The following is an 18397-nucleotide window of genomic DNA, read 5'->3' on the forward strand; positions in this document are numbered from 1 at the left end:
ACACGCACACACACACACACACACACACGCACGCACACACGCACGCACACGCACACACACACACACACATTAACTCCTAGGCCGTGCACATCCGATATACCGCTTGTGGAGGATCCAAACTGTGCAGCGAAGCGGGCGTACTTCAATGTGGGAGTTAAAATATTTCTGCCAAGGGGATCCATCGCAGCTAGCAAACATGCAGATACAGAATTTAATATGATTTGTGAGGGATCTCCTCCAGCGCAAAGTGCTTTGATGACATCAAATAGACCAGTGCTTACTGTTAATTTTCCTTTAACGCCAATTTAGAAGGAGACCACGAGTGCCAGTTTTCTTTCACACGTGCCTTCGTGCCTTTTAATCTCATGAGCCAAGAAAAAATTAGAATGATTGATGTCTTCCTCTCTTCCACACCTGTCCTGGAAATAACATTAAATTTAGGTGACCAGTCAATTATACCCAGTGTCCCCACAGTGTCTTCAGCAGTGTTGCCCTAAGCCTGAATGTGTGGATGCCTGTGATTTCCGTGTACATTTCCACGCGCTACTTTGTGTATTTGTTTCAAATGCTGTTTTTCGCCTTTCTCGAGGACAATACCACCTACTGTTTCTTTTTTGTGCCGCATAAAAACAAGGGAACATTGTGCTGCTGAAGCTCCAGTGATGAGCAGCAGCAGACAGAGAGCAGTGTGAGGGCTGATTACAAAGAGTGCCAGCTTCTTTATAAATATGAATGATTAAATGCATCCGCAGCGAAAACTCAAACATCAATGAGAAAGAAAAATCATTAAGAAGAACGCATGAAAGCAGTGACTAGGAGAAAAAAGACACCACTATTATTGTCTCCCCCTTCTTTGATGAACTTTATTTTGATGTAAAATCAGTTTAAACAGATTTTTAAAAAATACCTTTTCTGTCATTTTTCTCACAGAAGTCAATATATGAATAAAAATAAGTTAAGTTCTTTAACCCTTCCATCCACCCTGACCTCCTCCCTACAGGACGTGGACATTGTGATCTATAAGGTTGCTTCAATATGACGGTGTTTTCAAGGATGATGTTAATTTCATGAGTGTTTCCACTTAGTGAACAGTAAACTAAAGTAAAGTAAAACAAAGAAATGTAAGTTTGAATCACAGCTTAACAACAATCAGCTTAATATATCATCCTAAAATGGAAGGTTTACGTGACTGTGTTAGGATGTTCTGCCAACTTTTGTGTTTAACACTTTTAGATTTGAGTGTGAAAGGATCAGAATTGGAATATTTCAGTGTTTGGACTAATATTTGTGTATATATGTATATATATTTAATAGCATCCAGCCACAGCTTCACTGGCTCCAGTTTCTCAGTTTAGGTACAGAGACCAAGCAGCATGTGAGGCTTCCTCTGTCAAAATGACATTAGAGTTGTATATTCATGTCATAATTTCAATATAAAATAACCAATTTTGATTAGTAAGCCTTAGCATAACATTAAGGAGATTTTGTTACCTTCAAACAGAGCCAGGACATTCTGTTTATACCTTCAAATAGCCAAACCTGTTTTATTATTATGAGATGGAAAATATTTTACCACATTCTTTTTGCCGTCCTTCTACCACCATTTTACTGAAATTGTAAAGGTCTTCCAGAGGTCCTCAACTTTAATAACTGATAGCTGATAAATAACTCGACCTCGGTACTGAAATTAACCCGTTCAAACAGGTCCAGTCTCTGAGAGGGCATGCTGGGAAAAAAAAAGTATCTACACTAAACTAAAGCTTCTTTTGGCCGCTCTCTTATTTACAAGGAGTCGCCACAGTGGACGCCTCTGCATATTTGAGTTGGCAGATCTTTACCTCAGAAGTCTTTTCTGACACAACCCCTCCCAGGGGATTTTTTCCTCCTCCCAGACTTAAAGAGGGGATCTTTTTCATGAAAATGTCTCCACTGTGCTATGACGGCGTACTAAGGCCACATTAAAATATATATATTATTGTTCTTTTTGAGAATAAAGTTGAAACGTGGATATTAAAGATCCTGAAAAACCAAAAAACTGCCACGGCTGCTCTACCCTCTACAAACAACTTGATCAGGTATCTTCTTGTGGTACAGCATACATCCTCTTTACTGCACGAGGGTGTAAACATCACTATCCTTGCAGCTGTCCACTGGCAACTTCTCCAAGTTTCTGTGTTTTTTTCCTTCTGACCAGATGCAACTTTCTACACCATCTCTTTAACGTGTTAATACTTATCACCACGATGTGTATGTGCTAAAGGAGAAATCATTTCCTTGCTACTAAAACCAATTCTCAAGCACGAGTTCACTACCTCATCTAAACAAGGCGTTTTGTAGAGGGGACAGCAGCCGTGACAGTTGTCTGACAAGAAATGACAACTTTGATCTCCACATTTTGACGTTATTCTCAAAAATGAACAATATTTTCTTGATCTGGCCCTGATATTCCTTCATGCCATGGAGCCACTGGGGGAAAAGTAAAGTCTTGTCACCAGTTTTATGCTGATATATTTGTTTTTGTGTGTTACCATAGATATGCTTTGACACCTGTTATCTTCTCTACAGTGTTGCCAAATTTCACCCAAAAAGAAGTTATTCAAAGCAGATTTAACAAATTTGATTTTTTTTAGCATGTAAACTGAAAACCTGCTCATAAAATCAGCCAGTGACTAGCCATTAGTCCATGCTCAGTGCGCTGTTTTGACCACCTTCCTGTCACTGTGTTGTCTCTCACACTCGCTGCTCTTCTTTTGTTTTTTAAAACTCTGCTGTCTGTTAAATTCCCTGGCATTAGCATCAGTCAGCTCACAACAATTACATACACATCTTGTCATGTTTTCATGATGCTGTGTGACAGGCAGATCGGTGCTCACAGTCACTCACACGAAAACTTTTTATTTTTCAGCGCTGATTTTGCCTTCAGTCCACTTACTCCTCTCAAGCTAGTACTTTCTGACATATCTCCGGTGGCAAAATCGCTGCACAGACTAAACCTGTCATGAAGCCGTTGCGTGTCATGTCGACGGGCACCACGAAGGTTATTTGTGGCTTTTACTTTTCACAGAGCTTAATTGAAACCAATATAAACATGCTCATGTTAGGCATTATTTATTCGAAAGTTTTGCTACAAGCAAGTCTGAAAAACAAAAATAGTTTTTTACTAAAAAAAAAAAATGCTGAAAAACTTAATTTTCTTCCCAAAAAGAAATGCAGTTTTTGCTTTACTCGTGCATTAAAACACAGAAGTGTGTCAGCTTGTTTTTATCTTCATTATATCATTGTGTATAGTCAGATGGCAAAAACAGCTGTTTATAAACATCAAACGCCTGAATAACAAACACATATATCTTTGTGAGCTACATATTCATGTTGTAAGAGAAAGTTATGAATTACAGGCACTGTTAGCGTGTTAGTGTTGATGAACGGTTGTTTACACATATGCACGACGTCACATTTTAGTGAAAAATACCACTGCACTAAAAATTGGTTAGCAGATTGTATTTACAAACATCAACATGTGCAATGTAGACGTAATGTCACTGTTTGTTTTGGGGTCTAAATATATTATGTGATTTATAAGGATCTGAGTGTTAGATCAATAATTACCAAAAGCTATACAGACATTGATAATCCTGGTGCAATAGGCAGTTAATATAGTAAGTTTCATCCAGTTGAACGCATCAAGGAGGAGCAACGGAGCAAACATACATAAATATGCTACAGCAGATCTACTGTATGTTAATGAGTAAGCTGTTTTATTAACATGAAAAATGAAACACACTCAAAGCTCACATAAAAAAACACGTTATTTATCCTACAATAATATCAAGATAAAGAAAAAAGTAAAACAAAATGAAAACAAAACAAACAGTAAGTCAGAGTTTGGTTTGATCTGCCTTTATTTTAAGAGGCGCACTTATTTTAGCTTGCATCGTCACATAAAACAAAGTAATAAATACACAGATTAACTTTTTAAATCTAGAAAAACTTCAGTTAGTATGACTCACATTGCTGTTATTGAAAAACTATGTGTACTTCCCCAAAGGCTGTGAAAGTTAACCAGCAAACATTCTTTTGTAGCCACCCACTCCGATTCAATAAGAGGCTGTAAACTTTCCTCCGAAAAAGTAAAATGTAATATAACGCAGGCTGCAACAGCTGCTTTTGCTGCCCTGATCAATAAAAGAAACGCTGTGCCAAGTGTTTACCTGACTCAGGCTTATAACCCTTCCTCTGGGAAACATGTAAGTGAAAGCGTGTGAAATATTATTTAAAGGATTTGAGCAAAATAGATCTCTCAAGCGAGCTTGGGAGAAGGGCCTTGAAAGAAAGACAGCGCAATAACGAGACAGGGGACGGAGTCGGCCGTGCTACGTATTTAACAACAATCTCTCCATCAACCTTTCTCTTTGCCTCTCAAAGGCTACTTCACAGCTTTGACGTCTTTTTAACAACCCGTGCAGACATACTGATAAATATATCATCATGTTGAAATCATATTTATATTGTTTATGTGCAGAAATGAGAATGACCATGTATAAATGCATGCTATTGGTGCATGTGCACTTGTTGTATAGGAGTGTCTGCAAAAAAAAAAAAAAACATCAGAAAAAGGTAGAAAAGGTAATAATTTAACAAAGTGAGAATCTAAAACTGAAGCCAGCAGCATGTTAGCATAAGAAAAAGACTGGAAACAAAGAAACAAGATTATTTTAAAAAGCCTTGAAGTTTAACAAAAATGCTTATTTTGTTGTTTCTAAAAATACAAACTAATAAAAACTAATAATTCACATATTCAGAGTGTATGTCAGTCAGATGAAGCTAAAGCTTTACCTCTTTGGTGTGTTTATGCTACATTCTGACTCCAGTCAAACAGCTTTTGAGGAAAAAGCAAATGAGCAAATTATGCAAAATAAACTTAATTTAACTCTGGAGAAAAAAAAAGGACTTCATCTACTCATCTTCTATTATTTCTTTTAAAATCTGTTGATATATGATAACGCCATGATCAAATTTACTGAGCTACTTCCACGTCCTTCTACGCTGCCTAGTTTCACATAATGTAATTGGACCTTTTTTACATTTTTCCCCCTACACATAACTTCCATTGCATTTTATCATATAAGAATCCACTTTTTGGTAACAGAGGCAGTTAATATTTTTGAATGGAAAACATACATCACATCAAATAAATCACAGGAAGTACGGAAATTCCACAAAACAAACAAACACACACAGAGTTAACCGTCTACTTGTCTTGCAAATTTGTAAAGCTATTTTGAAGCGGTGCTATTCTTATGCAACCGGCTTCTCAAACACACACACACACACACACACACACACACACACACACACACACACACACACACACACACACACACACACACACACACACACACACACAACACCTTCGTAAGGGTGCGTGCCTGAAATGTAGGTTTCATTAGAGAAGCTCATCCCTCGACCTCTCCCACGGGGAGCCCATTCTATTAACCCAGATCTATAATTGAATTTGTCTTTTAATAAACATGCGCAGCTGACAGAGAGGATGAGAGAGAGACATAGAGAGAGGCAGAAGGTAAAAAGGGAGCGATGGGCTGATCGCCGCAGAGAATGATGCAATATTTCTGATCGTACAATCTTTCTAAAAAATTGGTGTTCCCATAGAACACTGAGATTTTCTAGTCAAAAGACACACTCAGCCAGAGCACGTCTTTCATATCTGATGTATATTTATCTATATGTGATATTTAGATATACTCTATTTGCTAATATAGTGCAAAAATATTGGAACATTTCGACTGAGTGATCTGAAAATAACTGGAATAGTAAGCTCTCCTCTCCGTGTCAGCTCACAAAGGCAGTATCTGTGTGTGTGTGTACAGGTGAAGACACTGTGTCACATCTGACATGGTTATTAAAATGTTAATTTAGGAATTTGATAATGCTAATGTAAAAAAAAATCTGGGCACTTCTGTTAGCCTCAAATAAGTATGCTACAAAATGCCAATTTCAAGAAAAACAGGTCTGTGAGTGAGTGCCGTAAGAGGCCTCATCACCCTCCTTTCTTGTAATCGTCAGGCTTCTTGCCTTCCTGTCTTCTATAATTAAATGAGCAGCTAGTTAGGAGAAGATCTACCCTGCATTCCCACTGTGCTGCAACCAAGGTCGTAAGGCCATGAACTCATTAAAGAGATGACATAGTGGGGAAGGCGAGGCCCCGTAATTAAGAGCAGTGGCCCCCTGGGTGGAGTGGCATTTAAATAGAGGACAGAGTTTGGTATGGTGGTGTGGGAAACAATGGGAGACAGATAAAGACATGGGAGAGTTGCATGTGCACCAAATATAGAAATATATAGATAAGTGCCAGTAAAGCTAAGGGGACATCTAGAGAAAATAGAGAGGAGATTATAGAGATATGGAATGACATTTGAAGTTGCTAATGAAGAAAATGGCTTTTGAAAACTCAAGAGGAAAGAGAAGACCGAGAGGAGGGGAAGTAGTTTGAAAAACATGTACACAAAATCAAGTTATTATCATAAAAAGAGACATTAGTTTATCAGCAGGATAACAGTAAAATAAAAAGGCTATGATGTCCACAATGCAGCAGCTGCATGAATATAAGACAAATGAAAGATTCCTAAAGAATAAAAAGTTCAGTCGTCTGCCTAAACTGGCAGTTTACAGGAAATCTGAATGGATTTTTAAGGTCAAAAGAAAGAATTGTATCAGTGTCGGTCGACACAAAACATGGGCAAAGTTTTACAAATTTTGGCGTCCAGCTTGGCATTTAAGGTGCAGCCTGTTAAGGAAGCTATAAAAACATCAACTATTTGTGGCACTGCTGTGAGAAGGAGAGGCAGGATGGGTAAATGATAAAAAGATTAACCTCTTATTCATTGCGGAGAATTATCAGTTATACAGAACACGCTACAGGAAGCCAAACAGCGTTTCCTCTGAAGGCGGCACGCTAAGTGCGCTCGTCAGGCTGAAAGGGCACTCCAGAGGCAGGTAAAGACGTGGCTGAGGAACGTAGGGAGGGGCTTCGGTGAGGATAAAAACGGCACCCTAAGAGCGCTCTTATGAGAGACAGAGAAAAAGAAGGCAAACGTCTTGTTCCTTCGGGAGGATCGGTTGGAGACTAGATTTGCATTTTAAGAATATGAATCAGAGAAAAGTCAACTCGTCAGCTCCTTGACAGAGCAGCATACCACTTAACGGCACTTCATGTTGTTAGAGCGGATAAGAAGGTGAAGAGAACGTTTAAAGAGAATTAATAATAATACGAGAGTGGCACAGCTTTTAACCTCCGACAATACTCTTTGAATTCATGTCAAAGAATGCGAACTGCAACCTGTGGCTCGTACAGATAACACCACAGAAACACTCAACCAGCAAGGAGGGGTGTTTTCAAACTTCAAAGATACTAAAAAGAGATCAAGGGAACCTCTGAGCTTCAGTTTTTTATAATATAAAACCTCTAAGAGGAAGAAAAGAAGCATAGGTGAACATAGGCAGCAGTTAGAGAACAATAGGAGCTACTTTGGGTCCATGTGGTTAAATATAAGGCCGTCATTTTCTTCGTGTAGCGTGATGAAGAGCAATTACTGTAATACAGCGGTTATATTTGGCAGCTCCAGGTGTTACATGTCTTTTCTGGCTTTTATGGTATCACTTCTTCTGTACTTACTTAAATGTAATTACTAGAGAAACTCCTGGAGGTTACGGTTGAACTGTCAAGACAGGAAAAGGAGAGTGAGAAGCGAGAAAAAGATGGAGGCTGCTCAAGCGTAACACCGGCGCCGACAGGTGACGGGGGCTCATGAATGGAAATGTCGACGTGCTCTCTGTGTCTCTCGCTTTCCACGTGTCTTTCACTTACTTGTGCATGCTCTTGCTCTCACACAGTTTAAAATGATTCGTTTATTTGTACTCACGTCTGACGCGGGCCCTTTATCAGCACCTGGGCAGGAGAAAGTGACGAACTCATGGCAACGTTTGTGAACCACGAAACAACACACTGTGAAGAGAGAAAAAGAGGAAGAGAAAGCATCAGTATTCTGTACACAGCAAAGAGATCCTGCGATCTAAAAATGTCTAAAAATCTGACATTTTTTCTTTAGCTTTGACCAGTAAACACATGCTGACTTGTATTTGCTGTTTTTAAAAACACAGTCTGATGTCAACATTAGTTTCAAGCTAACTTGAAGGCTGTTCAGCCAAAATCTTAGTCTGGCACCTGTGAATGGGCTTAAATCAGCTCACATTTGGAAAAACCTCCAACATTTAAAGCTCTTCTTTAGATGTCTCTGCCTTGAGGCGACTTTTGTTGTGATTTGGCGCTATATAAATAAAATTGAATTGAATTGAATTGCCTTTTGTTCCGTTTTCTATTAAGATGAACCCACACTGCTTCAATAATGTTGAGGTCCACGGTCAGGGGAGGCCAATCCACGACTGATCTAGGTTTGCTTTTACTGCATTAAAAGTGTGTTTGGGATCATTGTCACGCTGAAAAATGAAGCAATCTGATGTTTTACAGATGTTACTGCATGGTGGGTTAAATTCTGAAGCAGAAATGCAGCCACAATCCATCACAGAGCCTCCACTGTGTTTTACACAGGCCTGCACACACTGACTGTTAGGGCTGGGCCATATCATACCGTTCACGGTAATACCAGCGTGATTTTGGGCAACGATAGAAAAATGAAATATCGCGATAGAATATGGGTAAAACGCGCATGTGCAGCGCCTATGTTTACATGCGCACATGAGAAGAGCGAAAGCGGATCGTTGAATGAAACCAGAATTGGTTTGTAAAAATGCTGCAACTTCCGTGGTGTGGAACTGGTTTAGCTTTCGTCCGTCACATACACAACAAAGCACTATTTTTGGTAGAGCATGCTAGCGGGCTGTCGTTATTACCGCGTTGTTTGGAAAATACGGCACACTTAAACTCAATCCTTTGATTTTTCTGAAAATCGACAGTGCCCCTTATAATCCCGTGTGCCTTATGTATGAATTCTGGTTGTGTTTACTGACCTCGAAACGGTTTTATGTACACGGCGCTTGAAAATCTGTCAAATGTTTCAGTATGACTTTGCTAAGCTACGAACCCGCACCGCTTGATGGATTGTTGGAGCATTACAGCTATATTAGGCAGGCGCCTCGCGGAGTGATACGTTTTAAGTTTTTAAGTTTTGTGGATATTATACATGGTTATGCTGAGGATATGTCGGCCAGTTTCCACTGGAAATGCCTTTTGGTTAAACTGTCAATTTGCACTGTTACATTTTTATATAACTTTAATACACATAAAAAACAGCTGCTTGTTTAAGTGAAAATACATTGATGTTTTTTTGCACTAATAAAGTTGTGGAGTTGTAAAGCATTTTGTCTGGTGTCAATTATATCATCAGTTAAATCGTTATCGCAAATTTTCAAATGTATATCGTGATAAATATTTTTCATATCGTCCTGCTCTACTCTCCATAAGACCTGTTACCACTGAATTTCAGTCCATTACTTGTGTCTTTTGTCGTACGCCTTTCCCCCTGTTTCCCTTTCTTCAGAATTAGGCTTCGCTGAACAGTAGATGGACCAACTGATAGGCCAGATTCATCTTTCAGGTCTTGTGTCCGGTTTTTACTGGATTTTTTCCTATTTGTTAAGCACATGACTTTCAGATTCTTTTCATCTGCTGAGAGCTTTTTTAGCCCTACCACCTCTAACCGTAACACTCATAAATTTGAGTAAGGAAATGGGAACAATTTATGTGTTTTTGCAACAGACTGCTAACACCAAAGTACCAGGGACGCAATTTAAAATTGTTTCTTTGCTAAGTTGTCTGTTATGTGTAGACTGACGACCCTGGTTAGGTGATATTTGAATGATTCACATCTAAGCATTAAGTGGCTTAACACAAAAACATTCCTCTGCTAATAACCTGTACAAGGACTGGACTGAAAACGAGTGAAAAAGCAGCCAATGACCAAAGAAAAACCTTTAAAGGATCTTCAGAAAGCCTGGAGAACTTTTGCTCAAGACCACTTTTTAAAGAAATGATAAGAAAATCTGGTTCCTTGGAGGCAAAATTTAAAGAAATGACAGGTGGCTCGAGACTTTTGCATATTCACATAATAAATATACTCATAGCTGACGATGGCTAACACAGATTATATAACTGCACTGGGTGAACAAGTACACTAACCATCTTTATCAAGATCAAAACATGATCCCAGGCACAGGAGTATTATCTGCATTTACTGACTCACTGACTTAATTTTTATTCAACCAAAAGCACCGATATTTTTAGCAGTAGGTTTGATAGAAGCTGAGCTGTTTTGCTGTCCCTGGGCTGTTAGAAGCAGCACTTATTTAACATAAGAAAAGCTTTAGCAGTGATAAACGTACAGTGGGATTCACACCCACACTCTCTTTATTGTCACTCCAGCACCGTTGAATCACTGTCAGCCACTCTGGATAAGAGCACCTTCTAAATGTCTTGGATGTACTGTTAAATGTAACCTCTGCTTTATGGTACAGTATGTACAAAAATGACTTTGTATCAACATAATTTGCTATGTTTCTAAAGTCTACTGTGTCAACAAATTAAAATATCTCAAATCTAAATGTGCCATTTTACAGGGTTGAAGAGTTGCTGTTTTTTTGTTTTTTAAATAACAGGCATACACATCAACACACATTTAAAAAGACCAAAGGAAAGCCTATACAATAAGAATCCAAATGTGATGAAAAGCGTAACACTTTCTGTGTTGGTAACAATCAGCGGTGCAGAAACATGTGAAAGCTTTGACGCACAGTGAGTCTGTCATTTCCCCCCTGATCAATGTCAGCTCCACTGACAGGCAAGACTAACAGAGGAAGCTAAATATATCTCACATACACAGTCCTTATGACTGTGCCCCAGAGTATATTTACATGGCGTGTATGTCAGATAGAAGATCCAGAGGCGCCCAAATACACGTTATGATAAAACAACTACTGAAACTCTATTACAGCACACTAAAATAACATATTGATTAATGAGTTAGTGTGCAGTGTTTTGTGAAACAAAGCTGTTTTCAAACCAAAAATACTACTTAAAAAAAACAGCCACCACTCTACTGAAGGTTTGCTTTGCTAGAGTGATTTTAAAAAAACATGCTCATCAAATTTAAAAAAAGATAAAATTATGTATTTCATATCCATAGTTTGTGGGGCTTTTGTTTGCCTCATTTAGCATGCATAATATGAATATGCAAATCTGCCCTTGTGCCTCCCGCTCAGCCACTTGCACGCAGGCTCCATTCTTCCTGTTCTTCCTAAGTTATCTTGCAAAATAGAAAAAGATCTGTGCTAAATGTTTAACTCAGGAGGACCTGGAACACAAATCTAGTGCTGTGCTGTTTTGGTTAAAGGAAAGAAGAAAAAAATCCCAGAACACATGAACAAACACTTGCCTTGAGCACACTGGAAAACAGCTAGTTGCTAGCTGTGTAAATTAAAACTGTCATCAGAAGCGAAGCACTTAAACGAACACTTGCCGGGACACGCGGCACACTTGCAATAACATACGTTGCTGTCAGATTGTGTAACATCATCTTTATTTTAATTGTCTCCTCCACTGTGCAGTGTTTGTCTGGTTTACAGTGACACACACACACTCGCAGGCACACACATCTTGAAACAGAGATAAGAGGACATTTTCCTGCTGAGCTGATATGAAAAGAGTCCACGTCGACAACTTTGACTTGATAGCTTAATAACGTGTTGCTGGTGTTTGATCAATGTTAGCCCCATTCCCTGGCTGATGGGGTCGAGCCCTCGGGTTTGTAACGTATGTTAAGCAAGATGGAAATGCTCAGCTGCGGTGCTTATTTAATGTCCTACATATTTACTGGAACATGAAAAATACCATATTAGTGAAAGATTTTTAAAGTGTTGATTGATTAGTTGGTTTTTAAATTCATCCTTAATACTTTTGAGAACACTTTCAAATCATTAAAGCCACAATGACTGCTTCCTGTTTAGAAACAGAACTAAATTATGCTTACCACTTCATGTTATTTAAGCAAAGTCACACAAGCATGAAAAAGCATGGCTTTGAACACAAGCGCACAGTTTTCCCTGCACTATTGTGTAATGCACAGTCTGAGTGATTGATAGATCACAACGTTTAACAAATTGATCTTTCACTTTTTCCAAAAATGTTTCTGATATTTTCAGTGTGCATTTATCACCATGATCTCACTTACATATTTGGGGATCAGTTATCTTTGTGTCATATTCTATTTAATCCGTACCTACTGGCAAACCGGTGGTGATCAGAGGGGTTATAATTAACACAAAGGAACTTTCTCCAACACACACATAAATCATGCCCACCTCAATGGTACTTCACTCCCACGCAACATCCTCTCTTTGGTTACACCACCTACGCACTGCAATGATACTGTACCACACACACTCACACACAAAGACCACCCACTCATTCCAGTGATATCGCAGATTGAATACGCAGGGTGTGAGGGTGGAAGGATGGGAGTACAGAGAGAAATGGTGTGAGCTGTGCGCACATATTGCTTCAAGGCAACTGCTCTTTTCGAGTATTGCTACTGCCAAATCCCTAATGAAAACACACTAATGCATGCACACACATACACACATACACGCAGATCTGCCAATAAAATAGTGCTGTATGCCATTCAAGCATATGACCTTTGGGCCAAAACCAAACACCAAAAAATACTGTCAGAGCTAAAATGTGCCCCTCCTTTTCTCAATAAATCTGTTAATTAGTCATTAGTTGCTCAATTATTTACACATCCACTTAGCTGACCCGAAACACTGACAGGCAACACATGCAAGACAAAGGGCATCACCTAATCTCACAAACCCAGATCCCATTTGCTGGATTAAGAGAAGGAGGCCATCTTGAAAGGAGTCCTCCAATCAGCCAACTGAGGGTTACCCAACTGCTGTACCACAATGCATAGGTCAAGTGATAATTGGTTGAAAAGCTGATTTAAAAAGAAAAGGGAACCATAGACAGTAACAAAGATGGATTTAGCTTGAACTCATTAAACATTTTCCTGATGAGTATATGGATTCAGTTACTTATTTCAGGTCACACTAAATGAAACGTTATAATTTTATATATTTTGGCTTTTAAATCATCCGTGCATTTTTGCCTGCTTATCTAGGGCTGGGTTGCGGGGACAGCAGCCTAAGCAGAAAAACCGAGACCTCCCTCTTCCCAGCCACCTCCTCCAGTGTAACTAGGGGAACACCGAGGCATTCCCAGACAGCTGAGAGATGTAATCTCGCCAGAGTGTCCTGGGTCAGCACCGGTGTCTCCTTCCAGTGGGACATACCCAGAATATCTGACTCGGTAAGCGCCCAGAGGAAACCTGTCAGGTGGCTGAACCACTTCAGCTGGCTTCTTTTGATGTGGAGGAGCTACATTGAGCCCCTTTGACATGACTGAACTCCTCACCTTGTCTCTAAGGGACAGTGAGAGGCCAGCCACCCTTTAGTGAAAGCTTCAAGCCATTTGGTCCCTGTAAAACCACTGTAGGAGCTTGAACCACACTGCAAGCACTAAGTCGAACAGATTTCCAGTGGGTGTTGGACTCCGCCAGAGTTGCCCTTTGTCACCAGTTCTGCTCAGAATTTTCATGGACAGAATTTCTAGGTGTACCCAGGTGGTGGAAAGCTTTCACTTTAGGTGCCTCAGTATTTTATCTCTGCTTTTTGCAGATGATGTTAGCTTCATCAGGGGGGTGGCCTCCAGCTCCTCACGATCAGCACACCCAGATCTAAGCCCATGATCCTTAGCCTGAAAAGGGTACACTTGCTACCCCAAGTGGAGCAATTTAGGCATCTCGGGATCTTGTTCACAAGTGAGGGGAGAGGAGAACAAGCGATTGACAGTGGAAATTGGGGCAGTGGCTGCAGTGAGGAGGCTGTATCGGTCCATTGCAGTAAAGAGAGAGCTAAGCAAAGCAAAGTTTTCAATTTACTAGTCGATCTATATCCCAATCCTCACCTGTAATCTTGAGCTGTGGGTAATAACAGTTGGTAACAAACCAAATCCAGCCAACTTGTGGGCTGGGGCCAACTTTTTGGAAGCTGACAGCTGGAACCGAGGTTCAGCTGCTCATATAAAAGTATTCCTGCCCTGTTGACCTGTTTGTTCCTATTTCCCCTCCCCCCACCTTTTCTCTCTTTCTCTCATTTCTCAGGGGATGCCAAGCCCAGAAGTGATGGTACATATTTCCAGAGGATTTCCAACCAGCAGAACCACCATCCTGCTCCTTTCCTCCATTTTGCAAGTCCCTAACACACTAAATATTTCATAAACAATCTCAGTAGATGTTGTGGTTTTTGCTAATGAAACCAAAATAAAAGATTTATTATTTTCTCAGCATTCAACAGCTGCCGCTACTGTGCAATCCTGCATGGATTAAACTGAGGGTTGTTCCCTGTCTACCTCCCTCACAAACCGTGCTTTTATCTGTCCTCCTGCTCCACACATCTCTGCCCCCTCGGTGCCCTCTGTGCACCCACACGTGTGTAGTTGGCACCGTGCCGTGCCTTCATTATTTATCATACAAATTAAATATTCATGACATTCATCAAGAACACAGAAACACATACTACAAACAGGCACAGTTACAGGTTTCTCCCATGTATCTCTCTCGTTTTTTCTCCATCTCAGTAACTCTCATTAATTTGTTACACTTCAGTTTATATTAAAGCAATGGAAAGCACCTGCAGAGCTTGGCAGGGCATTAAGTTGCTGGTTGCAGATAGCACCTCTTTTTTTCTTCTTATGAGTGAGAAACTGGTGGATAAAATCAGCTAAAATGGTAAATGATTTAAAGCATCCACTGCTATGCAAGTGCAAACATGTTGTCCACAATGCAAAGGTTTTCATGGGCCTTTTTCCCAGGAGAGGGCGGGTCATTACATGCACAGTCAGCTGTCCGCAGCATGCGTTCCTTTTCCCCATCAGTAACTACTTTAACAAGAAAAAAAGCTTCTCACTTCACAACAGAAATACATTTATAATAGCATAAGTTTGTAGGACATAAATGTTTCTCTTAGAGCAAAAAGCATAAAGTAAGATTTTGAGCTCTGGGTCATTTTTAATGTTGCTTGCAAACAACTGGTTAATCGAAGAAAAAATAACCACCAGATGAATCTATGATGAATTCAGTCATTAGCGTTGATTCGATTCCCTAATTGCTTTTAATGGATGTTCCGTTCTTTATATAACCACTGGAAGTAAAATGCTAAAAGTTTCATGAATCGCAAAGGAAATGAAAGCGTTCATCCCAGCAACCGCTGGGTTAGGCCGCTCACACGCAGACACAGAAACATACAAAACACACCTCTTGAAATATCTTTGTGCAACTACAGCTCTTTGACGTGTGCCACGCTGCCCTAATCCCTCCCCAACAGTCACGTGACATGATTATATAAAAGCTTATTGTCAGTCAATATCATCTTCCCATCAGGCTCTCTGTGCATCAATACGGTGCAAAAGAGGAATCAAACAGAGAGACACTGCATTACAGTAAGACTGCATCATCTTACATGAAGAACATTTTGTGAAAGATTACTCAGAAATCTAAAAACTTTCTGAGCGCAGATAATAAATCATTTGCTCTCATACTGAAGCGAAACAAGTCGCAATTAATGTTTTCATTAGGAACACTTATTAGAGACAGCATTTACTGAGCTCTAATGCAGTGAAGCACTTTACTGTTTTTTTCAATTTTCTCATTTATACCTCTTTTTTTTCCACTTTGATTTTTTCTTCCCCTCTCCTCTCTTCATCTCTCCAACTTGCTCCGGTATATTCTGTTTATGAAATGTTGGCAGAACACGATGTCGTACACAGCCTTTCCCTCTAATGAGCTGCCAACGTGCGTGCGCCTGTGCGTTTGTTTTGGTGTGCATGCGAGACGCAGTGACATGCAGCGATGTCCCAGATTTAGATGCTTTCAGATTCAGTATCCAGGTTCAATGCTACACCACACAGAAATCTGTAGCTACTTCTATTTATTAATCTATAGCCATAGTAGGCTGTCACCTACAGCGTTTCCTGCATTGCAGACACTTACTATAAGTAATACTACCTTTATCGCTGAATTAACATGCTGAATATAAGAGATCAAGATTAACTTACTCTTTTCTGAGAATGAAGGTCTTGAATCTTGAATAATTATTTGTATATATTCGTCTGGTTTGACAATGAGCATGTTTATCTTAGTTTTCTGTGATGTAGTGAGCAGCCATAATTGCTCCCATTGATGCTGGATCTTACAGCTTTTGTTGTAATTTCTAAAATAATTATAGCAAATGATACAAGCTTTGGATATAAAACTGTCCTTTCAGCATACACGTTATGCAAAAGTGACATAACGAGCCTATAATGACAGTACATGGTCTTCTGCTGCAACAGAGATGCTCTTCTGCACACCTTAGTTGTAATGAGTGTTTATACAAGCTCAAAGTATTCTTTCCATTCTCTTCTGACCTCTGTCATCAATGAGGCGTTCTCACCCGAAGGACTGCCGCTCACTGGATATTTTCTCTTTTTCAGACTAATCTCTGTAAAATGGCTGAACTGGAAAATCCCAGTAGATTGGCAGTTCATGAAATACTCAGAAAAGCTGATCTGGCACCAACTGCCATGCCAGCCACTAAAAATCGCTGTTCTTCTGCATGCCTAAATGTACTGAGTTGCTGCAACGTGACTGCCTAATTAGATAGTTGAGTAAAGGAGCAGTTTATCAGGTGTACCAGTGAATGTATACTGACTGACTTGGCTCACTCATTTGGCTACAAAACACCTGCATCACACCTTCTCCCTGACTGCAGCCTAGCAGACCTGGCACAGTGTTTAAACAGCGTAGGGAAAGGTCTAGGCGAGCACTACTGTTGCCGTTTCTGTTTCTTGCTCTTCCTACTGTCTCAGTGAAGAGGAAACTTCCTCATGAGTGGGGGTGAAAAACTCAAAGAGGAGGCTGGTGCAACAGGAGGAAGGCAAGAAGAAGAAGAAGAGCGAGGTGATAAAGAATCGAAAGCAAGAAGAAGAAAGTCAATGATGTGAACAAAACGGAGCACCATTCACCTTGGGCACCTCCCCTCATGTCTGTGCGTGTTTGTGTGTGTAACTTCTTATATAAGGGGGAGGTGAACAGCCTACGCCAATGTATAAATACCCACGATGCCGCTGGTGGAGCAGGGAGAAGGGTCAGAGTGAGTCAGCACACCCATATCACTCCTCCTCTTTCTCTCTCTCCCTTCCGTCAATCCATCCGCTCTTCTTCTCCTCTATACTCCTCCTCCTCCATCTCTCCAGCGATCATTTTTCATCTTGTTACACAAAAACAGAGGATTTCACTTGGCAAGCGAAAATGTGACCTTGGGTTGGTCATGCTCATAAAGACAAGTAGGGGTGTAAACAAAGTAAAACAATCAATTAGACTTTCACAACAGGACCCTTTCACCAGTGCTTTTACGCAACGCTTCCCAGGAAATCTGGCAAATCCTAAAAGATCATCAAAAGGTTATATTTGTTAGATTTCAGGCGTATTTAACATCTATTCTTTTTATTTTTGCAACTTCAACAGAGTCCATCTGCTCAAGTGGTCCTTGAACACTTGCTCCTTTCATTTCACTCCTCTTAGGATGCTCCATATGTGTTTGTGGCATGTGGCTGTTTGCTGTGACTATGGCTGCATTTAGAGAGATTCTTCTCTAGCAGGAAAAATCTGCTATAAAAACAAGTCACGTGTTAACTATAAATGATTTGACAGCTTACTATAGGGGGAGTCCACTGCAAGGCAATCACTATCAGTCCTAAAGCCACAAACGGGCCACAGCTTTTGAAAAAGGGGAAGAAATAAGCAGCGTTAACACTGTGTGACTTCAGTAGATGGTAACATGCAGTCATCATAAGCAGGAACATGCAGCTGTCTTACGTTTCATTTACTACTCCTTGAATAAATTATATAAAATATCAGCAGAACTATAATAGGAAGACACTTTTTTAAAAATAATGTATTGTTTCTCGTTCAATAGCTATTCTAATATTAAATAGGAAGACAACAGAGTGACAAAACAATAAAACTGCCTTTTCAGGAGACACTACAGTCTGTCTGGCTTCTTGCGCCGCTCGATTTCAGTTTCAGCTCTGTGCCAGCGCTGTAAAAGTTTTGGCACAGAGTGATTTCACGTGGTCCAGCTAACACCTCCACCCTTATCCTCTCTCTCTCTCTGTCTCTCATCTGCTCCGTCTCTAGCTCATTCACTGCATTCCCTTTCTTTCATTCACTCCATCTCCTCCTCTTGATTTCTGGCCTTTCACTCTCCTTCTTTT

At 40.0% G+C, this 18397-nt stretch overlaps 1 protein-coding gene across 2 annotated transcripts in view; it reads right to left on the reverse strand.

Annotated features, from left to right (window-relative positions):
• Positions 1–18397, reverse strand: part of prkcbb (protein kinase C, beta b) — a 106666-nt gene that overhangs the window by 66154 nt on the left and 22115 nt on the right. For both annotated transcript variants that reach the window (XM_085403473.1, XM_085403472.1), the window contains exon 3: positions 7938–8020. In XM_085403473.1, the coding sequence (XP_085259599.1) occupies positions 7938–8020 (83 nt within the window). The remainder of the gene's footprint in view (positions 1–7937; positions 8021–18397) is intronic.

Source organism: Rhamphochromis longiceps, linkage group LG4, assembly GCF_057381845.1.
Source record: "Rhamphochromis longiceps isolate RC_006_pf linkage group LG4, R_longiceps_female_GT1.1, whole genome shotgun sequence".
Classification (NCBI taxonomy): Eukaryota; Metazoa; Chordata; class Actinopteri; order Cichliformes; family Cichlidae; genus Rhamphochromis; species Rhamphochromis longiceps.